The sequence below is a fragment of the Phacochoerus africanus genome, chromosome 10, assembly GCF_016906955.1.
Source record: "Phacochoerus africanus isolate WHEZ1 chromosome 10, ROS_Pafr_v1, whole genome shotgun sequence".
NCBI lineage: Eukaryota > Metazoa > Chordata > Mammalia > Artiodactyla > Suidae > Phacochoerus > Phacochoerus africanus.
This window is the reverse complement of record NC_062553.1, coordinates 78,518,257-78,541,118: the sequence shown is the minus strand read 5'-3', so window position 1 is coordinate 78,541,118 and position 22,862 is coordinate 78,518,257. Positions and strand designations below refer to the sequence as shown.

The 22,862-nt window shown below is 36.8% G+C and overlaps 1 protein-coding gene across 4 annotated transcripts in view; it reads right to left on the bottom strand.

The window, feature by feature from the left end:
- The window catches only part of LRBA (LPS responsive beige-like anchor protein), a 709,127-nt gene that overhangs the window by 70,703 nt on the left and 615,562 nt on the right, over positions 1–22,862 (bottom strand). For all 4 annotated transcript variants that reach the window (XM_047799683.1, XM_047799682.1, XM_047799684.1 and 1 more), the window contains one exon: positions 12,172–12,339. In XM_047799683.1, the coding sequence (XP_047655639.1) occupies positions 12,172–12,339 (168 nt within the window). The remainder of the gene's footprint in view (positions 1–12,171; positions 12,340–22,862) is intronic.

Here is a 22,862-nt window from a genome sequence, read left to right as displayed (position 1 = left end):
GATCTATCTAAAACACTTCCCCTAAGAGCAATAGAAGTGATCTTTTCGGTTCTCCTTAAATATGATGGGGAAAATGAAGAAATAAATTCAAGTTGCTAAAAAGAATCCTAGGTTAGTGAGCTAAAGATAAACTGAGAGATTAGAGGTACTCTAATTTCTGAGCAAGACTGTAACTTCCTTCATCTTTATCGAAATTACATGAAGATCATTATGCAAAGTCACTGCCGTAGCAACATGTAGCCACAGAAAGTAATCACAAAAGACCTCCAAACAGCCAAAAGCAAAGTCAACTTCTTTATCCCCATGTTAACATGCAACACATCTGGATGCTGAAGCAGAGACTTTTTCCCCTCAAAAGAAAGAAAGAGTGGGTTAGCTTTTTCCTCTTTATTTTATTTAGTTATTTTTAATTACTTTTGGTTGGGGGGGGGTGCTGTGCCCACTGCATGTAGAAGTTCCCGGGCCAGGGGTCGAAACTGCACCACAGCAGCAATGAGCCACTACAATGACAACTCCAGATCCTTAACTCACTGCACCACAAGGGAACTCCTTCCTCTTGATTTTCAAGAGAAACAATCTTCATGATACAGAAAGTAGTAAGCGAAAGAATTCCATGATCTAACCAAAGGTAATGACTGTCCTCGGTTAGATGACTATAAACATCTTGGGTCTCTAACTCCAGAAATTTCCTAATGCAAATATACACATTATAAAATTTGTATTGTCTGTATTTCATAACATGATTTATTTTCAATGTAATACAGTAAAATATTTTGGGATAGTAACACATATAGACCTATTAGCAATATTCTAAAATAATGTATATACTTTCTACTGTATGGATTTACCCATATTTCTTTAACCAGTTTACTATAAACATTTATGTGGTTTTGGCTTATCTGTGGGTTTTGTTTATTTGCTTGTTTGTTTGTTTTTTATATATATGAATACACACGTGAACAATTTTTTTTTACTTGTTCAATTATTTCTTTTGGATAAAGTTCTAAGAGTATTTTAAAAACTGCTACAGATTGCTATGAAGATTCAACCTATTTTCATCCTCATGAAACATATGACAATGTCTGTTTTCTAACCAACATTAGGAATCTTCCTTTCTTTCTTCCCTACTTCCTTCCTTCCTTTTTGCTTTAGGGTCATAGATGCGGCATATGGAAGTTCCCAGGCCACGGTTGAATCAGAGCTACAGCTGCCGGCCTACACCACAGCCATAGCAATGCCAGATCCAAGCCGTGTCTATGACCTACACCACAGCTCATGGCAACGCTGGATCCTTGACCCACTGAGCGAGGCCAGGGATTGAACCTGAATCCTCACAGATACTAGTCAGTTGTTTCCACTGCACCACAATGGGAACTCCCTGAATTTTTGTTATTTTTATCTAGTAGGCAAAAAAATGCTGTTGGATTTTAAATTGAATTTCATTGATTACTAGTGAGGCTTCTCTCATTTGTGGTTTGTATTTCATCTTTGGTGATGATCTGTTCTTGGACTTGGCTACTTGGGTTTATCTGTTGTTTTGTTTTTGTTTCGGATATACAAAAACTTCAGATTTTATAAACACAAATATAATATAATGACTTCTATGCAATGACTTATGTAAGACCAACATAATGACTTAATGACTTTTGGTCTTGATATTAACTTACAAAATGGGCCTTCTCCATTCCAAGATTACAAAACTATTCACCTATAGTGTCTTCTAAGTTCTATACTTGTGCTTTTTATATTTGTAATATAATCTTTATTCCAAACAAGTACATGTAATTCATTTGTAATTTCTTTCACTTTAAGATATGAAATAGGGATCTAAATTCATGTTATAAAAATTAGTGAGCTAACATCACATATTGAATAAAATAGCATTTTCCCATTTGGAGTTCCTGTCATGGCTCAGCAGTAGGGAACCTGACTAGTGTCCATGAAGATATAGGTTCGATCCCAGGCCTTGCTCAGAAGGTTAAGGATCTGGGGTTGCCATGAACTGGGGTATAGGTCATAGAGGCGGCTTGGTTCTGGCATTGCTATGGCTGTGGTATAGGCTGGTGGGTACAGCTCCAATTGGACCCCTAGCCTGGGAACTTCCACATGCTGTGGGTGCAGCCCTAAAAAGACAAAAACAAAAACAAAACCCCAAAAAACAAAAACAAAAACCCACCAAAAACCAAAAACCCACCTTTATCATAAATTCTCATTTATAATATGTCTATTTCTTGAAGCTTTCTTCTGTTCCCTTCACTAAAGCATAGTGTTTTGATTACTATAGTTGATGGTTTTGTATCTGGGGAAGTAATCAAACCCCATTTACTTACTTTAAATTTAGTTCTCTCAAATTTGGATATTTGGTGTCTCGGGCTAGCCCATCTAAGAAATAGCTAATTGAAGAGCAGGAGAAGGGGTGCCCAAAAGGCAGACATACTGCACACAGTAAGCAGAAGTGAGAACTGATTGTTTTAGAGCAGAAATGGGAAAAATATAGAAAGAGAGCATAACAACTGAGAATGAATAACAGAATGGAGTTCTTTAGTTTATGGTCAAATAGAGCAGAGAACAATAATAAAAAAAACCACATTCACTAATTATACTCTTCCCCTGTCATCACTCACTACCTGACTGTAAAATGGCGTCCTCTATTCCTAAAATCCCACGTGGCTGCAGGGCGCCCACAGTTTTTCAAGTACTCATAGATCCTTCATGAAAACTGACTTTGGCCAAAGTGATTCAAGTCTCAGAAGATTACAAAGAATCTATATCATATCATACATACCACAGTCTTTAGCTTTAAAATAAGTTAAAATGAATAACAAAAAGATATGAGATTGGGAGTTCCCATCCTGGCGCAGTGGTTAACGAATCCGACTAGGAACCATGAGGTTGCGGGTTCGGTCCCTGCCCTTGCTCAGTGGGTTAACGATCCGGCGTTGCCATGACCTGTGGTGTAGGTTGCAGATGAGGCTCGGATCCCGCATTGCTGTGGCTCTGGTGTAGGCCGGTGGCTGCAGCTCCGATTCGACCCCTAGCCTGGGAACCTCCATATGCCACGGGAGCGGCCCAAGAAATGGCAAAAAGACAAAAACAAACAAACAAACAAACAAACAAAAAACAAAACAAAAAAATAAAAGATATGAGATTGGATGGATGAAGAAGGCACGCCCTTGCTGAGGAGATGATCTTCAAGCCGAGGCATTAGTGACAAGGAGCCAGTAGATGAAAATCTGCGATAGAGAAAATGGCTGTCACGGAAAGGGGCTCATTCAGTGACAACCGTCACATGATTGGGAACAGAAAGAAGGGCAGTGTCACAGGACACATGAATGAGGATGAGAAGAGCCGTGAGATCAGGCGGGATTTTATTCTACGCTGAACGTGAAATAGCAAAGTTTAGACACTGGAGGGACGTGATCTGATTTACGGTTTTAAAATGTCCCTTTGGCAGTTCTGTGGAAAGTGGACGGGAGAGAGGTAGTTAAAGGGAGAAAAGGGTGACCAGGTCCACTCATGCCACTCAGGGGAGAGATGGTGATGATGGCTTAGACTAATGACAGAGGGGCATCGACTGTTTCCAAATGTGTTCTGGAGACCCATCGACCTAACCGCTCCTCGTCACCAACTTCTTCCGCCTCCCTCCCAAGTGGAAGGTACAGGGAGGGCTGTTTTCTTTTTTCATCTTTTTGCCTTTTTCTAGGGCCACACCCATGGCATACGGAAGTTCCCAGACTGGGGGTCTAATCGGCCAGCCTACACCAGAGCCACAGCAGCGTGGGATCCAAGCTACAACCAGAGGCACACTCTGTGCTCCTTCCCTCCAGGCCGACTCTCCCTGCTTTGAGCTCCCCTCCCCGTTCTACAGCTTCAGCTCTGTAACTCCTCATTTCTTAAGGATTGTGTCCAGGCTATGACTGCCTTAATCTGAGTTGGCGGTCCCCTTTGGGCTCTGATACGTAGTGTAAACATCTCAGAACAACATCATTATACATAAAATTTTTAGACACGTATTTCTGATCTACTAGAATTCCATCAGTGAATTATTTTAAACCAAGGCTTGGCTAACTGAGCTCTCAACTTTTAGATAAGGCAAATATCATTTATATGATAATTGTCAGCTGAATCCTAGGTTTAGGAAAGGATAGAGAACTGTTCTAGAAATCATGCCTGTGAATACAATTATATTCCAGATATATTAAAGAAATTAAGGAAAATACTTAGCATTTTTTTTATAAAAAGAAAAATTACTTTGTAAAGTTCATACTCAGCTCATCATGTACTTATTTTGTAAATTTGGATTTCAGGAGGATTTTTCTGTTATTAAAATATTTATTCTTACTCATATCTGACTCTAAATTCAATTATCCTAATTTTTCGCTCCTTTTAAATTTCTTCTTTCCTTGGTTTTTAGTTGTGTTTGTTTATTTGTTTGTTTTGAAATAGTGGTAGAAAGAAAAAAGGTGATGAAGTTCCCATTGTGGTGCAGCAGAGAGGAATATGACTAGTATCCATAAGGATGGGGGTTCGATCCCTGGCCTCACTCACTGCGTTGGGGATCTGGCATTGCCATGAGCTGTGATGTAGACGCAGCTTAGATCTGTCATTGCTGTGGCTGTGGCATATGCCAGGAGCTGTAGCTCCAATTCGACCCCTAGCCTGGGAACTTAAGTATGCTGAGAGTGTGGCCCTAAAAAAGCAAAAAAAAAAAAAGAGAGAGAGAGAGAGAAAGGTGAGTCAAACCAAATTCAGCAGAATTAATCATCAGAAAACAGCCAATTGTTCTTTGCCTATAAATAAGACAAATTTCTTTAGCATTTCTTTAGCATTACATATGCTAAAGAAATTTAGGAGATTAAAACTGGTAAAGAATAAAGGTACCCCAAAGAAATAGAGAAATAAAAAAGAGTAAAGCGGGATGTTTGAATAAACAGCTAAAGAAAAGAATATATCCTTTAGTCAGAGGTACAGATATTTTTTAAAAAATGCACAATCGCCTGAAAAATAATTCATTCTTGTGTGGATATATGCAAATACAGGCATAGCTGTATATTGATAACCCAGCTGTTTTCTAAAAATTAAAAACAACATAAAAGTTTAATGTGCTGCAGGCTGTTTCTCTGATTACTCTTCTTCCTCTTATGGTTATTATTTGTATCGTTTAATGCTTTTTTTATAGAGAGATTATTTTTATGACCACTTACTACACCATATGTATTAACCATTTCCTCTAGAATAAAACTTTTTCAAGAGGAATGGAGATTTTCCCAAGTAGTAGGTGAATGAATACATGACTTGTATGCAGACAGTTTGCCTCTGTGCAGGATTGAGTGAGCATCTATGTCTTCCAAACTGAACCAAATATATAGCAGTGAAGAGAAATAAGCAAAACCATTGCTACTGAACAGGAATAAGCCATGTGTAGTCTGCTTTTAATACTAGAGAGGTACGAATCTATCCTGGTACAGTTATTGTGATTTTCCTTGTAAATATATGGAAAAAAAATATATTTTGTCTTTTTAGGGCTGCACCCGTGACACGTGGAAGTTCCCAGGCTAGGGGTCGAATCGGAGCTGCAGCTGCTGGCCTCCACCACAGCCACAGCAATGCAGGATCTGAGCTGCGTCTGTGACCTACACCGCAGCTCACAGCAACACCAGATCCTTAATCCATTGAGCGAGGCCAGGGATCGAACCCATGTCCTCATGGATACTAGTTGGGTTTGTTACAGCTGAGCTATGATGAACTCCCTAATGTTTTAATATAAGCCCAAGTATATGCACAAACTTACTGCTATCAGAAATGTTAAAGCCTCTTAGAAGAACAACATTCTGAAGGAAAGATGGTAGAGCCTGGAGATGGGGTGGGGAATAAACCAGAAGAAGGCAGCAGTGGAAGCTTTACAACCAGCAAGACTTGACAAGACCTGGGAGGCTGTCCTGGCCAGTGGGGTTATGGGCGTATGGCTGGCCCCTTAGAACAGCGGGAACTGCCTCCCTGCCTTTCCTTGTATAAATTCACATCATTTTCCAAGTGCAGAAGGAAACATTTTATAAAGACAGAGGCAGTCTGTGCACAAACTCTCTGAAAGGTTGTCCTGCTCCTGCTCCTAGGTCATTCTGTGTCCTGTTGCTCAGCCTTTTTTCTTCATAGCACTCATCACTAACTAAAATTAGTTTTTACTGTTTATTTTCTGTGCCCCTCATTAGAGTGTGAGCTTCGTGAGGGAAGGGGCTTTGACTGACGTTCTTACTCATCTCTGTATTTTTAGCACCTTGAACAAAATGAAAATTTGTTGAATAAATGAACAATTAATGAAAAATAAACCCTCCCATTTATCAGCCCTTTTGTCATTTGTCCAAACCAGCCTAGGTCCACCATTTCAACAATAGCCCTTTAATAATTTCATCAACCACGTTTCTACTCTCCATCCTTTTTTAAATCTTCCACCATACTACTGGCCAAATCCCCTCTCTCTCTGCATATAGAATTACACCCCCCCACACACACGCACACCCCATCTCTATTCAACTTTTTCTACATCATCTCATCCACCACTGAGAACAGAGAAAAAGAACATGGAAAGAAGGTAATGATTTATGTATCAATGAGCATCAATTTAGCACTTGCCACTTGATGTGTCAGGTATTTCCTCAATACTACCTCAGACTTGGTACAAACACCATCATCTTGTTGCCTTTCTACTTCATTCATGCATATTTACCTACGCCAGTCCCCAGGCTGCCCTGCTCTCTAACCATAGACAGGGCAGCAGTGTTCCCTGCTGTCTGGTGCTTATCTGTATCTGGAGAGTCTGCTCCTTTTCTTTTCCGCATAGAGCTTTGCAGTCTATTACATGCTTTCTTTCCTGTATGTTTGACATGCTTCTCTCTTCTTGGCTCTTTCCACTTAACACAGAAACATGGTCAATTATCTACTCATTATAAAAAATATCTCCCTTAGAGTGACTGGTAGTGGGTATGGGTTTCTTCCTGTGGTGACCAAATGTTGTAAAATTAGACTGTGGTGATGCTTGTACCACTCTGAGAATATACTAAATTTAGTATATTGTACACTTCAAGTGGGCGAACTGTATCAAATGTCAACTAAGCAAAGTTGACAAACTCCCTTCAGGAGTTCCCGTCGTGGCACAGCAGAAACACATCGGGCTAGGAACCATGAGGTTGTGGGTTCGATCTGTGGCCTCACTCAGTGGGTTAAAAATGCGGTGTTGCCGTGAGCTGTGGTGTAGGTTGCAGCTCAGATGCCACGTTGCTGTGGCTGTGGTGTAGGTTGGCAGCTGTAGCTCCAATCCGTCCCCTAGCCTGGGAACCGCCATGCGCCACCGGTGCGGCTCTGAAAAGACACCCCCCCAAAAAACCCACAAATTCTCCCTTCAAAGATTTCCTTTCGTCCTTGTCTACCTCCCATTCACAGCCCAGTCCTCTACCACGTACGCTTCCTTCTCTAAGGCCTCTTGGGATAATCCAATGGTTACTTTTCAGTTCGTATTTGTTCAGGCTTCTTTGAGACACATTCTAAAACAGATGTATGGTTATGTCACTGCCTGTCTCATAATGCAGTTAAAGTGACTTTTGATGGCACAGAAGGCCCTTTGTGGCCTGGCTCCTGTCTCTCCCCCATCATCTTGTTCACTACACACATGTATTCTCCAGCAAGGATCTCTTTCACCCCCATGCAGGAGGCTTACACGCTTTCTTCTGTGTATATATCCTTTGCTCACAACTCTACCCAATGTTCTTACTCAGCCTTCATTCTACAGCTCCAGCCTCTCATTTCCCTGAAAAATGCCTGGTTTCTGGCAGTCTGCTTCTAACGCTCATCCTTTGTGCTTGTGCACAAGGGCCGTGTACACGGATCTCTATGCTGAATTTATCACAATGTTAAAACTGTGTACTTGTCCCTATTTCCCCACTGGAGAATGACCGCTAGCCGAGGAGGGCAGGGACTTTGGCTTTCAAGCTCATTACATTATTTAGGTTGGGGAAAAGGCTGTTGAAAAAATAAATTAATTCATGACCTTTTCTTGTTTTCTCTTCTCCTTGCCTCATTTTACAATGAACTCTGCATGTATCCTCTAGGAAACAGTCCCTAATAACTTCTCTAGTGTTAACACTTTATGATGCTTTCTATGATGCAATCGGTAATTCGCCTTTTTTTTTTCTTTTTTAATGGCCTCACTTGCAGCATATGGAAGTTTCTGGGCCAGGGGTCGAATCAGAGCTGCAGCTCCAGGCCTACACCACAGCCACAGCAACGCCGGATCTGAGCTGCATCTGCAACCTACACTGTAGCTCATGGCAATATCAGATCCTTTAATGCACTGAGTGGGGCCAGAGATCAAACCCGCAGCCTCAGGGATACCAGTTGAGGTCTTAACCCACTGAGCCACAAAGGGAACTCCTCGAATTCTTTTTTATAGTTGTGTTTTCTAACCCGAGGGTTTAACAGTGTACAACATAATGGAAAGGCTGACATTTCTGAGTACTTATGAATGGGACAGGCATCATGCCAGGGCTTTTTGTGCATTGTATCTCAACTAATCCTCCTTGAGGTGGGCATTGTCATACCAATGCCACATACAGAATCTCAGGACGATTCAAGTCACACAGCTAGTAGGCCCTAGGGCCAGGAATCCAATCCACCTTTATTTATTAGTTTGTCTATTCTACTGTATCACACTGCATTGTGTCACAAGATTTAGCGCTCTAATGCGGAATGGCTGTAATTAAAAAATCGTATTTGTTTTAATAAAATTCAGAAAGCACTGTGAATTAATCATATAGATTTATATGAATAACACGAAGTGACAAAGCAGTACGTTCTTCAAGAACATCAAGTACCACCAGTCATAAAACAAAATAGGCCGTGTTTTTTGAGTGAATGCTGAATCTTACATATAATACATGTTTATTTACTATAAGATACAAAAATAAACTAGGGTGTGATGAGTGGAAAACTCTCCATTTAAAGTTTAATTTGATAATAATTAATTACTTGGAATTGTGAGGAAGAAAAGGAAGTCAAAGGAACTTAAAGCAAAAGTTTGAAATAGTCTTGAGCAAATGCTGATCATAAAAAAAAATACTGAAAACTTATTTGGTATGATGGTACCCCAGAAAGTTAAACACAGACTACCATATAATCCAGCAATTCTGCTTCTAAGTATATCTATATCTATATACATAAGATAGATATCTGCATCTCAAAGAATTGAAAGCAGGGACTTAAGTATATATACTCACGTTCACAGCAGCATTATTCACAAAGCTAAAAGGTAGAAACAACCCAAAATGACAGATGAATGGGTAAACAAAAGGTGGTTCACATACACAACGGAATATTGATCAGCCTTAGAAAAGGACGGAAATTCTGATGCATGCTACAACATGGAGGAACCTTAGCAAAATAAGCCAGATACAAAAGGACAAATATTGTATAATTCCATTTATCTGAGCTATCTAGAATAGTTAAATTCCCAGAGATGGAAAGCATAATGCTGGTTGTCAAGGCCTGAGGTTGGGGGGGAATGAGGAGTTACTGTTTTGTTTTGTTTTTGTCTTTTTAGGACTGCAGCACATGAAAGTTCCCAGGCTAGGGGTTGAATCAGAGCTGCAGCTGTGGGTCTATACCACAGCCACAGCAACGGCAGATACCAGCCGAGTCTGTGACTTACACCACGGCTCATGGCAATGCCGGATCCTTGACCCACTGAGCGGGGCCAGGGATTGACGGTGCATCTTCATGGATGCTAGTCAGGTTTGTTACTGCTGAGCCACGATGGGAACTCTAGGAGTTACTGTTGAACGCATACAGAGTTTCAGTTTGGAAATATGAAAATTCTGGAGATAGGTAGTAGTGCTGGCTGCATAACAATGTGAATGTACTTAATGCCACTGAATTATACACTCGTAAATTGTTAAAATGGTAAAATTTTATACCTATTTACCACAATAAAAAACATTATCTGAAGTCATATCATGTTAGTTGACATGAAAGAAAAAGTACCATTTGGCTTACATGTATGTCCACTCCCTACCTAATGTCTAAATGGACTATGCCCAATTTCAAATACTCTACCAAATTAATTTTACAAATATTTATCATCCTACTGTCTGACCACATGTCCTGAATCTGGAGTTTGAAAATCTGGTAACCAAAGATATGCAACAGTCTTCTACATTTTCCCTGTCCAATACAGTATCCACAGGCCACATGTGACTACTTAAGTTAAATGAAATTAAACATTCAGTTCCTTAGTCACACTGGCCGTATTTCAACTCCATAACAGCCATCTGTAACCAGTGGCTGCTGTATTGGGCAGGGACACAACGAACACTTCCATTGCTATAGAAAGTTCTTTTAGATTATACCGTAAATACCATTATGGGAAACTCCCATAGTAAATCATAGTAAATCATTGATGAAGCAGAGTGGGTCAATCCAGAATAAAAACAAAGAGTCAATTAGACTGAGTGATGAGGAAACAACCAGCTGATTGAATGTTTCATTTTTTTAACTAGAAGCATGACACAGATACAGAGGGCTATCCTTTATTATGCATATGTTGCACAAACTTTAATGACAGGAAAGGAATAGCTACATTGTCTTGGACACACTGATAGAGAAGCCTTAAAAAAAATAAACAGGATCTCACAATGGGAGAAATGGTACATTTTCATAGCAACTCTATTGAATAATTACAGATTTCAAAATTAAAACCGCACAGATCTTACAGCAACATAATATATGCTGATATGTTAAGTAAAACAGCATATGACAAAACCAAATCTATACTGATATCATATGAGAGCTAAGTAGAGATATGGATAATTACTACAAGGGAATATGAAAAAAACAGAAGCAGGTAGTATATTTGAAGACTGATTATGGATATTTAATAGACAAAGTGCTATTGTTCAAATACTGCTAAAACAATAAAAAAGAAAGTAAACAGACCCCTCTGCAATTCTATTCTAACAATGAAATTATGCACTGTTTCTGTAGCATCATTTGCATGTTTGCTCTAACCTCAATTTCATATACAGAATCCTACGTGTATTTTGTGTCAAATAGTCAGTTGTTAATAAAATAAAATGCCCCCTGGAAGGAATATCTTCAAAGAACTGAAAAATTGTAAGTCTTTTCGAATTCACCTGACCCAGCTCTAAAATAAACCGCAAAACAGCAATTCAAAACCTGTGCAATTTTGATAAATGTGCATTGAGGGCATAGCGCTTTTGTTTATGAACTAACTTTCTTTATCTAGCACGTAAACCAACCAGGTGATAATATATGGTGGCAAATATATTTAAATATGTGCCTTCATATACTGTCAACGTGATCAGTTCATAAACAGAACTATAAGGAAATATATCAAGTGCTGGTGAAAAGATAAACCTTACTTGCTACAAATAATATGCCCTTTATAGTGACATACAACTTTCCCTATGAATCAAAATTTCATGGTTTCCCAAACACGGTTCTCTTCTCAAATTGTACAGACATTTAAGGTGGTATCTGTTCAGCTCTATGATCTTTGTGTATGATGTATGTTAGCTGGAAGATACATAATTAAATTAAAATACTTCTTTAAAAAAAGCAAGGTTTATACAGCAACTTAGTGGTGAATACTGCATTTGTTAAAACTGTGTTTGAAGTGTTTTACTTAAGAAAATCAAAGCTAAAATAAGTTTCAGTAACATCCCACACCAAGCCTGATGATGCAGGAAAGTTCTAAACTTTCATTCTTACTACTAGCTTCTGTGCGGTTATAGAGCTTCTATGCAGTTTTACATGTACTTGTGTATTATATGCAAATATGTGTTTTTATCATTTAAATAGATTTATGCTTAATGACATTATTTCTTTAATGAATTATTATTTTCCTAGTTCTTTAAATTATTCAGTAGTCTTCAAAATTATAAAAATTATGCATATGATCATTGATTCCTTTCATGGGCTTGAACTGAAAAGTCAAACATTTTGTTGGAGAGTTCTGGGTTCAGATCACTAACTTAAGGGTACCCTGCTTACATCACTTCACCATCTGGTTGCAGTTTCATCAGCAGCAAAAGGAAAGCATGGAGAAAATGATACCTAATAGCTTCTGGTCTAAAGATACCTGTTGGACCCAGTCAGATCACGTACCTCTCTCAATATCGGATCAGATATTGAATTGAGATTGACAGCTCCTTCATAGGTCAGGTAATAGAACACATTGAGGGCTCGAACAGCCTCTGGTCCTTGCTGTTTATAGCCAAAAATGAGATCAATCCATTGGTGAAGCTGGCAGGAAACAAATTCACTCTCCAGAGCCTGAAAAAGAGGCATATGCATCATGTTCTTACACTGCATTCTATCTTTAAAATATAGAAGTTAGAACAAGCAATAAAGTTTAACTAAACATTTACGGTCAACAGACTTATTCTGATATCCCGTTTTTCACCAGACTTTTTGTTTTTATAATTAGAGACTTTCCAGCATTTGCTACACTATTACAATAGATGTCTTGTATTTCAGTGTTAGTCTACTGTGCTGCAAGCACTATGAGCACCAGGTTGGGTCCATTTTGGTCACATCTGTACCTCAGGGCCTGACGGGTATTCAATTTATGTTTCAAAGAAAGAGGGTCATACAATATAAAGGCCATCTTGGGATAGCAAATGTGAAAATATTAAATATTTACTATTCACTTGAAATATCTATAATTTTTCTAGAATTAAAACATTGTGTGGTCTACTGCAAGAACTATAACCAAGTTATTTAGTTATGTCAATGGAGAATTTACCCCAACGGATTAGATCTTGGGAGGGAATACTTATAATCACTGAATTATTTTCTACGCATTAATATCAAATCAGTCGAAATATTTGAAGCTATTCAAATAACAGCGTCTAATAAATAATGAATGATTATCATCAAGTGTTCAGTGGAAATGCTGGGCTCGAGATCTACTTCTAGTTCATTATTACATTCCCAGCTACAAGCACTGTACCTAAAACACAACAGGTACCAATAAATATTTGTTGACCTTAATAAAGTCAAAAATGCTAAAGAGGTTTTTCTTTAAGATTTTTTATTTTTTTACTATAGTTGATTTATAATGTTCTGTCAATTTCCACTGGACAGCAAAGTGACCCAGTCTCTCTCTCTCTCTCACACACATACACACACACACACACACACACACACACGCGCGCGCGGGGCGCTCGCTAGCATTCTTTTTCTCACATTATCCTCCATCATGTTCCATCACAAGTGACTAGACATAGTTCCCTGTGCTATACAGCAGGACCTCATTGCTTATCTACTCCAAAGCAATAGTTTGTATCTACTCACCCAAAATTCCCAGTCCAGCCCACTCCCTCCCCCCCGCCCCCGCCTTGGCAACCACATGTCTGTTCTCCATGTCCATGAGTTTGTTTCTTTTCTGTAGATGGGTTCATTTGTGCCATATATTAGATTCCAGATAGAAGTGATATCATATGGTATTTGTCTTTCTCTTTCTGATTTACCTCACTTAGTTTGAGAATCTCTAGTTCCATCCATAAAAATGCTAAAGAGTTTTAACAACTAGAGATTTGTTTTTTTCAGAGAAGTATTCATATTATTTCATGCTAAAAATTATTCCAACATAAAAGCTTAGCACTGTGGGCAAACAATAAGGAATGATATTCAAATCACAGAGCTCTCAAACTTTGAAGCTTTCTTTGAGGTATATCAAGTTATATCACAAAATGTATCTCATCGGGATTCTTGTTTTTAGACTCATAAATGTATGACTGTGATGTATTTTGTGTGTGGCTTGCTGCTATGTTATCAATATTATAAAAAAGGAGTCTGTTGGTTTTAAAACAAAATTGACTAACTTCTATAGCAAGCAGCCAGTAAGATATAACTCATCTTGTGACAAAAGATGTGCCTATTAGTTCACAGGTATACACGTGGGTAAATACGTGCTTTATTAAACTAAGTGCCTACAAATAACAAAATTGTTTATGGCTAAATTCAAATAATATATTCCCTTTAATTAGTGATATTTAACATGGCTTCATGATATGTCATATACCATAAAGTGTAAAAAAATTCTGTAAATAAAACTATGCAATTCTCATATTCCAAAGTACACTTGAAATGAAATATGCCTGAAAAATATTTAGCTAGTTTCAACTGTGGAAGTTACTGTTTAAAACATCTCTTATGAAACTCATTATATTTATAAACTTAGTAAACAATCTAAGAGAACGTAAAACTGCTTTATATTTTATTTGAAATAAGAAGAGAAGGGATTGTAATAACTTTAGGTAAATGTCTATTTTAAGCACATGGATTTAAAATTAATCCCCAAATCCAGGAACTATTAATGTAAGTTGCACACAAAAAATGATACGTTTGTTTCATTAACTTAGGCCTTGGATAGTGATGGAGGTGGGGGGGGGCATGTTTAAAGTGACACATAAAAACAGCAATTGTCTTAATTTGTGTGCAGTGCACTCTACACAAAAGCCCTAAATATGTTCAAATTAGAGCAAGCTGCTTGATTGTCACTGCAGTCTCATGTCACATTAATGCATGACAAACATTAAACCATACACTTAAATGGCAATTTATATCATTTAAATGTTTACTGCCAGACTAGCTCATCACTCATTTAAATGTGACTTTCTGACAGCTAATTTCAGTTAATTTTCTCCGATTCACTTAATTAGAACTTTCAATCAGGGACGGACCTATACATATCTTTGAGCTTACATCCTTTTCGATTGTTCAAAATCTGAGTTAATAAACTGCTGAAAAGCTCTCCTACAATAGATTCATGTGTAATATCTGAGTCTACAAAAAAGGTGTGACTACATGAAGCAAGCTCACAGTATGTACTCTAAGAAAGAACCTACACTTATTTATGTAAATAATACTCTCGACAGTAGTTTAAATTAAAAAAAAATGTTCAGTTCATATACACACACTATTGAAACGATAAAAGGAAACCCTGCATCCAAGCTAATTAAAAATTAATGATTTCAAAATTGTTTAATAAGATAAAACAGTCAGGAGTCTCCTGAGTGTCCATGGTGTTGTGATTTGAGACTATAAAATTCTAGAAGGCTCAGCAAATAACGAAGTGCAAACGAATTTTCTCAATATTAAGGCTCTAAAAACTAGGGCAATTTTATTTTATGTGTCATCAAACAAAGAATTGTGAGTCTCCCTAATGTTGATTACTTCTTTATGCACATTCAAAATGGTGAAGTAGGTTAGACTTAGATGCTTAAACCATTACATCTTGATACCACATCAGAATGTTAAGCAAAAATTCTGAAATGAAGACACTCTGCGCTTACACTATGCTACATACACACACTCTATGCTACACACACACACACACACACACACACACACACAAATGGCCATAGTTGCCTGGTTCAAGCCTCCCCTTACCCTGTTATTCTAGTCAATCTTTAAGGAGTTGGCCAGGAATTCACTGAATTACTGGCAAAATCTCTTCCAGAATTTGAAAAACATATCACTTTCATGAATAAACTTTAAATTCATTTAAAAAAACTAAACTAAAAATCTCAGCGGTCTTCAATAATTTCTTGCAGTATCTCAGAGTTTTAAAAAGGGATCCACAAGAACCACTGCTATGGATATACAGGAATTCCAAAAGTTTAAAAATCACTTCAGTACAAAGTCAGTTCGGGACTTTAACACCCTTTAGATGCCAGTGAATGACAACTGCCTCACCCAAAGTATACAATAATAAACAAAGGCACTGATTTAAAGACTTGAAGGAAGCAGTATAAGGACAAGTGGGAGGAAATTATTGAGGGTAAAAAAAAAAAAATACAAGTAATTCAGAATGGAATACCCTGGGAATATATTTTATAACTTCTGTTTTTGAGACTCAAAAAACATCAATTAAAATTTCTTTAATTCCCCTTTCACAGGTAAAGATTTTTAAAAATACTCTTTGGGTAAAGACTTACTTATACGCACATTTTTAGCCACACACACACAAAAATAAAAACATGCCAGTGGAATGCTAGGCATCTGAGGTTTTTCAAAGCCTTTAGACAGACAGTCCTCATTAAGACGGGAGTTAAATACGGTTTGCAGCTAGGGGATAGTAACGTTCTTCCCAGGCTGCTCTCAAACCTAACCAATCAATTGTTAGTACTCCCCTAGCAGGCTCAATACATCATTTATATCCAATGTGTGCTCTGAGTAAAATTTGTAAAAAAGAAAATCCACTAAAATGTCCAACACAATACAATAATATTCAACTCATCTGAGTTATTATAAAATAAATCAGTGACTAATGTTCAATTGTTAAGGTTCAAATAAGACTATGAAAAGACTATCATATGAAGCCTCACACAAATTGTCAATCCAGTCCAGGGGGACTCATATTAGTCTTGACAAACTGTCTTGGGGCTGATATCTGTTTTTTTAATGAGATCTATTAAGCAGAGACTAAAACACTGGAGATATGCTAAAAAGTACAGTATACAGATGTCAAATACAAACACTTATTAGTAACTTTCATTTGTTTGGTCCACATGCAGAACATCAACAAATTAAAGCTTTAATATTATAAAGAAAATAGTAAATTATTCATAAATAACTCATTTGTGTAACCCTGTGTCAGAAATAATTATAACATATATGTATATGTGGCTAACAATAAATCTCATTGAAAGATTGCAATCTATGTTTTCCTGAAACTAACCCATTAAGGAAATGAATTATTTATTGATTAAAAATGTATCAAATTATTTTTGCTTCTTACGGTGGCATCAAATAAAATGATAACTGATGTAGAAATAGTTTGCTTTTCCCAAGAAATTCTGAGCTACTTGAGAATGAAAATTCTAAAATAAAAAGCATTAGTCAGGTGTTCAGGAATTTAAGCTTGCTTTAGAAATACTCTAGCAATTATATTTCCCTAATGTAAATATTACATAAAATCAGGAAAATCAATTTCAATTAACAAAAGAAATTAGTAGATAATTTTTTTACCTCAAGACCAGGAAACCTTAATTGTGTTTTTTTTATATTTCTCCTACTTGTTTTCCCAGATTAATGATAATATTTAGTTGTACTTTTGCTAAATCTTCTCATACCATACCATTTTAAAAAAGCAACTAAAAAAAGGCTACTGATCTCTATAGATAGATAATTTCATAAAAAATCAAGTAAATCAAATATTGTTTACAAACTTTTAAGTATAGAAATAATTGCATAATCAGAAGGAAAAAAGATTTGTGCAGCTCAGACACATATTTCTGCACCACCACTCCCACTCCCAGGCTTTGAGAAGGCGCTGTTCAGCTCCAAGATACAGAATTCCATAGCTCTAAGTTTCAAATAAGAAAATGAAAATCACTGCCTAAACCTTCTGACTTGATATACATTTAATTGTAAGATGCATTTCATCATATTTTAATGGAAGAAAGTATAAAATTTAGTTTTGTAACTTTCTGTGCTTATAATTAAGAGCCTTAATTCACTTGAGTGAAGATAGTAATAAGTTTCAAAGGAGTTAATGTTTGGATTGGCAAAAATGTAATATACAACGATGAACTCAGAATTTTAAGTATTTTTTTATTTTAAATACATGTAATACAGCCTTCTTCTTATAATACACACACACATACACACTCAGATTTAAAATGAACTAGTCTGTTATGTTTGCATGTGCTGGATTTCAAACACTAGTGGTAATGTTTCCTTAACATTGATATATGACCTTTGTAATTTACATTGAAGAAAGCTGTTTTTTTCAGCCTAATTAGAACTGTTTCAAATTTTCCTGCTAAATATATGATATAAAGTCCTTTCAACTTTTTTATTCTAGAGTTTCTTTCCATGTCAACTTTGTTCCAATCAAAATATGCTTTGAATTAAATGATTTTGATTGAATATGTGGATCACATTTCACTTCTAAGATTTAAAGTCCAAAAAGGAAAAGTTTAGCCTGTTCAAACAAAGCAAGAGCAGCCACTTTGCGGAAAGCTATTCACATTTAAGAAGACTGACAAATTGTTTGTGTGCACCATTAGGTCTAGTTTCTGCAATAGTTGCCAGATTTCCTGTCCCCTTAATAAGATACATTAACTCCTTAAATGCTGGCTCTGAATTTGTGATGGATCCAAGTAACTTAAACAAATTTTTTATTTACCTATAATTTCCCTGTTTGAAGTAAACTGAAAAAATTGAAAAGAAAAATTGCTGTTTTATCAAAATTTTCAAGAAACAAAGGCCACAGAAAAAACATTTTTTCCCACATTGGGCAGACACAGATTCAGAATGTGAATACGCCTTCCAAACCAGATTTTTCCATAAGTGACAAATTCATATTAATCCCTTTTTAAAAAAATGCATTAATTAACCTATTTAAGGATTATTTGTTCAGATGAAAAACAGCAGTGAAAATACTGAAGTACCTAACTAAGGTACTAACATGAGCTTAACATTCTCCCATACTGATTACAAATACATCACATTCAGAACTCAGATATTAACCTTAATGTAACAAAAATGTGAAATAAATTTTATTTATTTACAAAAAAAAGTTTAACTTGGGGGGGTGGCTTAAAATATGTGTGATGCTGTGACATTAAGAAGAATAAGTCGTGAATGCCCAGGTGGGGGTGGGGGAGGAGGAGCAAGGATTTAGAGGAAAAAATCGTGTGAAGCTAAGAATAAAAATTACATCTGACAGTGTAAGAGAATGAAATTTAGTCAACACCACATTGAGGTTCAGACTGAAAGGCAGATAGAGAAATTGCTGGGGGAGTTCTGTACTTCTAAACTGCCCTTGAACTGCTGGGCAGAAGAGGAATTTTGGAGCCAGCAGCACACTTCATTTCTACATTTATACCATTACTAAGGAAAAGTGTGAGTTAGTATCATATCTTGATATAACCATCAAGCACCCACGCATCTTTTGGCAGGAGAATCATTCTGTCTACGATTGTTATTGTGCAGTTTTAAATGGAGTAGTCAACCAGCTGTTATATATTTTACACACTGAAGGCCATGTTTCCTTTGAAATTCATAGTTTTAATCTCAGCTGAAGTCTGTATTGCTGTGCGCCAAGATCAAAAGGATTAGGCAAACTTGTACAATTACCCTCCTTTTCAGAGAGATGATTTTTTCCTAATGTTTAAAATAGTTGTATATGCTGACATTTTATCCAACTATTTTCTTTAGGGCTACAGAACATTAAAACATTTAATTAACATTTCAACCTTAGGTCACTCTTAATCTAAAATCCAGGAATTCACAATATGCAGATATGTTAGACTAGCTGTAGTATAACATACATATAGGGAGATGGAGCTTTAAAAAAAAAATCTATTAAGTAACAATAAAGAACAACTACAATTAAAGAACAGATATACCCATCCATTTTATTATTTGTTTTCCATTTTTAAAATAATTCACAGAGCTCATGACTATATGCATTAAGATTAAATAAATTTAACATAAGTAAGGCAATGCAAAAATCAGGATAGGATATACATAAAAATCACACCATGGGATTCTACAGACTTGTTAGAGGTGTGCCACGCATTTGGCATTCAGCTTTCCAGCAGGCAACATAAAGAAAGAAACACGAACACTTACAAGAGTCAAAAGTGACTACAATGTAAAAACAAACCAGATGGCCTAGAAAAACACATTATTTCTATTCCTGAGATAAGAAATTCCTCCCCTGGCAATATGATGGAATCCAGGTATGTGGCTCTCGGAGGGACTGACTTAATCCTAGGATAGAATGAAAGTACAGACAAATGGAGAGACTACATATTCCTCAGGCAATCCTGCATAAACATTATTTCTCTTAGGTGAGGCTCTGGAGGGTAAATTCTGGGCTACACTCCGTGACAAGTACCTGGAATGCAGCCATTTTATTTTGTCAGTGTATATGCAAGGCCCCAGGTCTCAACAATAGTGAAACCGAGTCATGAGCCTCGTGGGTTTTTCAACCTGTGAAGAGCACAAGGAGAAAGTCAGGAACAAGTCTCTATGCAAGGCAAACCCACCTTCACTTGGAAGGGGGTGGTGGCCTTCCCTAAGTCAGGTTCAAGATTTTCCTGGGAAAGAAATTCTGCATAAACTTTCCCACATGGTCTAAATGGCAACAAAAGCCCTCAAATGCCTATCACAATACCCAGCTACCTAAGGATGTCAAAATGTTTACAACCACTGTACTGAGAGCTTCACCCTTTAGTAAAGTATTCCTAGAAAATTAATTTTGAGCATGGTAAATTGCTGTGATGCTCAGATAACTGTTATAAAAATATACACTTAAGTAATTAAAATATTAATCTCAAATTCTTAACTATCTGCCTAGGTATAGCAAAAAAGAATACGGTTCCTCTTCGACAATCATAGAAAAATATATTAATTTGCTGTATGAACTTTTGGAGGTTTTATTTTATAGTCAGTTATTAAAAGAAGGAAAATAAAACCAAAAATATTTAATCCCTTCCCATTTGCTTATCCACATAGATCTGATAAATACTAGCAGTCTCATGCCTTTGAAGATGGCCAGAGCAGAATCCCTACTTATTGCCAGATGTAGTTTAATCCCATAGGGACGCCAGATAAAAACAAGGAGCTGTCTTCATGGCACCAATGCTTCCTGGACTGACTGCCATAAACCTATACTGGCAAATCAAAATCCTTGGCAAAATAGAACACTTATTGTATCACCACTTCCAAGAAGAGCCAATAAAGAAAAACCTGATCTAAAGAATATGAATGCAAATGTTGCTAAATATTTTTTAAAGCATTGACAAGTTCAGCCAGAGAATTACATCTGTGCTTACTTTGTGTGTGCAATTGTATACACATTCATTATGCAGGGCCGAAAGTCTTTTTTCATTCCGCAACTTTTGATTAATATCAGCAGCTCTGTCATCCATTCAATCAACAAACCTTTACTGAGTGCTCGCTATGAGTGTTCTATGCCAGATTCTAGGAATAATGAGATGATATATTCCTTTGGAGGGAGGGCAGGAGGCAAAAAGTCATCTGTAAGATGATTTTAATAGCTTACATGAGGAGATCCCGTCCTGGCTCAGCAGAAATGAATCTGACTATGAGCACGAAGGTTTGATCCCTGGCCTCACTCAGTGGGTTAAGGATCTGGTGTTGCTGTGAGCTGTGGTGTAGGTCACAGACGTGGCTTGGATCTGGCGTTGCTGTGGCTGTGGCAAAGGCCTGCAGCTACAGCTCTGATTCGACCCCTAGCCTGGGAACTTCCATATGCTGTGGGTGGGGCCCTAAAAAGACAAAACAAACAAACAAACAAACAAACAAACAAACAAACACAAAACCCCAGCTTACATGAGAGGTACTGAGAATCCCAATCAAGAAAATAGCAGTGGGGAGTGAGAAGAGGGAACAGATTTCAGATACGTTATTATTTATATCACCAACTGATTATCTATGTGAAAGGTGAAGGAATGGGAGCTCAGGATGGCACCCAGATTTCAGGTTTGGACCTTCATCATACTGGGGAAGGAACAGGTTACATGGTAAAAGATCAAGTGAGTTTTGAACTTAGTATTAATATTTTGACCTTTCTTTTACAGATTTGAATTTAAGCCTAAGCCTTTTTTTGGTGGTAAGGCTACTAATTATAATAGAAATTCATATACTACTTCAATATTAAAATATGTTCATGCTCAATACTGAGATGTTTGAGCCAGAAAAAATCCTGGGTAACAAAATAATCATCAAGACTGTATACCAGTGAGATCCAATAGGAATATAATGCAAGCCACACATGTAATTTAAAATTTTCTCATGGACACATTTTAAAAATTATTAAGCAGGTAAAATTAATTTTAAGAGTATAATTGATAAAAGTATTTAAACATACATCAATGTTAAGTTATTTTCAATAAAATCTTAGGATCTGGTATACATTTTACACTCATAATGTACAGTACATCTCAATGTAGATTGGCCACATTTCAAGTGATTGATAGCTACACATGACTAGTGGTTACAACATTAGGCAGTGAAGCTTTATTTAGTCCCAAACACTGAATCTGCATGTAGATTTTATAGCATTTTGACATAAGACAGAATTCAGGAATTAACAATATTTAACCCTTTTAAAAAATACAGCTTTCCCTCTGAAAATAAAGATAAACCTTATAAAGCACATAGCACCTGCAGACTACAAAATGACCTCTGACGGGGTTCTGAAGTGGTCATTACAATTCTCGGTGCCATGAACAATGGCTCTATTTTAGGAAGTGACAGCAGAAATAGAATATCTTCTATTGTGAAATAGACATAATGTTTTGCAACGTATATTCTTTAGCCATTTACAAATCTCTGGAAGAAATACGTCGGCATTCAAAACATGGTGCTATGACTACTCTAATAATAAAGGTAAAGGGCTAATTTTACCAATTACGATGTCATCTGTAAACTCTCCATCCTTAAGAGTCCTTGGTTGGAATTCTTACATATTATCTACTCAGCTGTATTGGCTGTGTACTTTAAGAACATATAGCCATGGACTACAATAGTATAGGGAAGTTAATGTTTGCTGAAAGTCAGATACATGAAATCTGTAGACAACATGAATATGTTCATAGATATCATAAGAATCACCTCGTTTTAGCAGCAGATGGAAGTAGCCTGTTTCCTACTCCTCGAAATCCCATAACATTTATAGTAATAGACAATGATTCTTTAAACAACAATAAATTATAGGTCTGATTCTTTCTGAATTATCAATGGAATAAAGACTAATTAACGAGTCAATCTTGTTTAATTATTTTTGTGTAGCCATGAATACACAGGCA